Source organism: Merops nubicus, unplaced genomic scaffold (genome assembly GCF_000691845.1).
Source record: "Merops nubicus isolate BGI_N331 unplaced genomic scaffold, ASM69184v1 scaffold40954, whole genome shotgun sequence".
In the NCBI taxonomy this organism is placed as follows: Eukaryota; Metazoa; Chordata; class Aves; order Coraciiformes; family Meropidae; genus Merops; species Merops nubicus.
Genome location: NW_008605682.1, coordinates 5,988 through 7,730, shown reverse-complemented (window position 1 = coordinate 7,730; position 1,743 = coordinate 5,988). Strand labels below are relative to the sequence as shown.

General features: G+C 45.6%; 1 protein-coding gene across 1 annotated transcript; it reads right to left on the bottom strand.

Moving 5' to 3' along the window:
- Positions 1-492: 492 nt before the first annotated feature.
- Positions 493-1,059, bottom strand: LOC103772074 (achaete-scute homolog 4-like). Its single transcript, XM_008939394.1, has one exon. It carries the CDS (start codon positions 1,057-1,059, stop codon positions 493-495), a length of 567 nt encoding a protein of 188 aa, XP_008937642.1.
- Positions 1,060-1,743: the final 684 nt, after the last annotated feature.

Below are 1,743 nucleotides of genomic sequence, written 5' to 3'. Positions count from 1 at the left end.
AGGCAAAGACATTTTATCTAAACCTTATCTTCCCCAGACCACGTATTTGCGACCCAGTGCATCTCAGGTTAGCAACCAGGAAAAACAGACAATAAAACTTACAGGACGAAGCAAGAGAAAGAGGTGGGAAATCTCCTGAAGGTGATTTATCTGGTTTTGCTGTCTCATCAAGTGAAAGGCAAAAAAAAAAAAAGACAAACAGAATAAAAGCTGAACGAAAAGTAGAATGCAAATGTTGCTTCTGTTTTATGAAGTCAAAGGAAATCTAGTGACACAGCTGAAGCAACCTTAGAGATACCTGTTTGCTTACAAATCACCTGTAGGTTTTGTACAGACAGTATTTAAAGTCCTTTGACGGATTGAAAATACCTTTATTTCTTCCTATCTCTTTCCTTTTCCTGGTATTCATCTTCGTCTGTAGAAAAATCCCCAGGGTTTGAGATTTGGTTTTCGGCCAAACATCAAGCTTTCTATCTTCAGAGAGACCATTACCTAGCTGACCGTCTCCTCAAATTCACTGTAGGGGGATGAAGCTGAAGAGGTTTTAGACTCTCCATCACTGTTGCACTCCCGCAGGGGACCAGGACTGGGAGCCTCCGGGAGCTCCTCGGCAGAGCGCGTTTCCTTACCGTTAGACCCTAGGGGGTGGCAGTCCAGCAAGCTCTGCAGGTGTTTGATGTAGCTTATGGCAGCTCTGAGGGTCTCCACTTTGCTGAGGCGCTTGTCAGCAAATTCCTTGGGCAGGTGCTCTCTGAGGCGTGTGTAGCCCTGGTTCACGCAGCGCACCCGCTGCCTCTCCCTCTCGTTCCTCTTGCGAATGAAGGCAGGCTCAAAGGAACAGTCACAGATGCCCACGTAGCTGGGGAAGGGCATGTAGGAGATGCGACCTGCGTGCCCACCGTAAGCTTGCTCCCAGTAAGACGGGTCCAGACAGAAGGGAACACCAAAGGGCTCTCTCAGAGGGACCCCGTGGGGACGCACATGGCTGTTAGGCAGGGGCACGGCTCCTGGAAGTGCAATCCTGTTCAATAGTCCGTCATCATCTTTATTGCTCTCCATGCTTCTATTTTTTCTCACCGGTGGAATGTCTGTTCCTGAATTTGGCTTCCAAATCCTGTATCAGTCCAAGTACGGAGGAAACATTTGTACAGGTACTCTGCCCTGCAGGCTGCAATTTCCTCCTGTGGTGTATAAAAATTCAGATCTCAAAGCACTAACGACTCATGAGGTCCACTCTGTGCCTGGAAATCAGCTCTAAGCCTTGTTGTTTTTATAGATGTAGGATGTCAGTTAATTTACAGACAGGTTTTGAGGACTGTCACTCCACACTTTCAACCCTTCTTTTCCTCTGATCTTCATATTTCAAAAGATAATAAGAGGGTTCCTGTGTATTCCTTTTCTTCCCACTTGAAATTATGACCATAAGAGCTAATGCCAAACGTAAATAATCTTCCAGGCTCTAAACACTTCTCATGTATTGTAATCCATGATATCGTTTGATATAATTGTCTCCAAAAGATGGGTAATTTGCAAAGTTTCCAGGGATCTTCAAAGTTTTGGCAGAACTCCTCCCTTTCAGGAACCAAGCACCTTCTGTCATCAGAAAACTACCCAAAGGCTTTTCACTATGAAATCCAAAAGACAACTGTAAGCTTTGTTGTTTCGGCTGCTCTGGTCTAACTGAAGCAGCTCACAAGCAGTCTGCAAAACTTACATGGCACGTCTCTATAGCTTTCTGTGGGA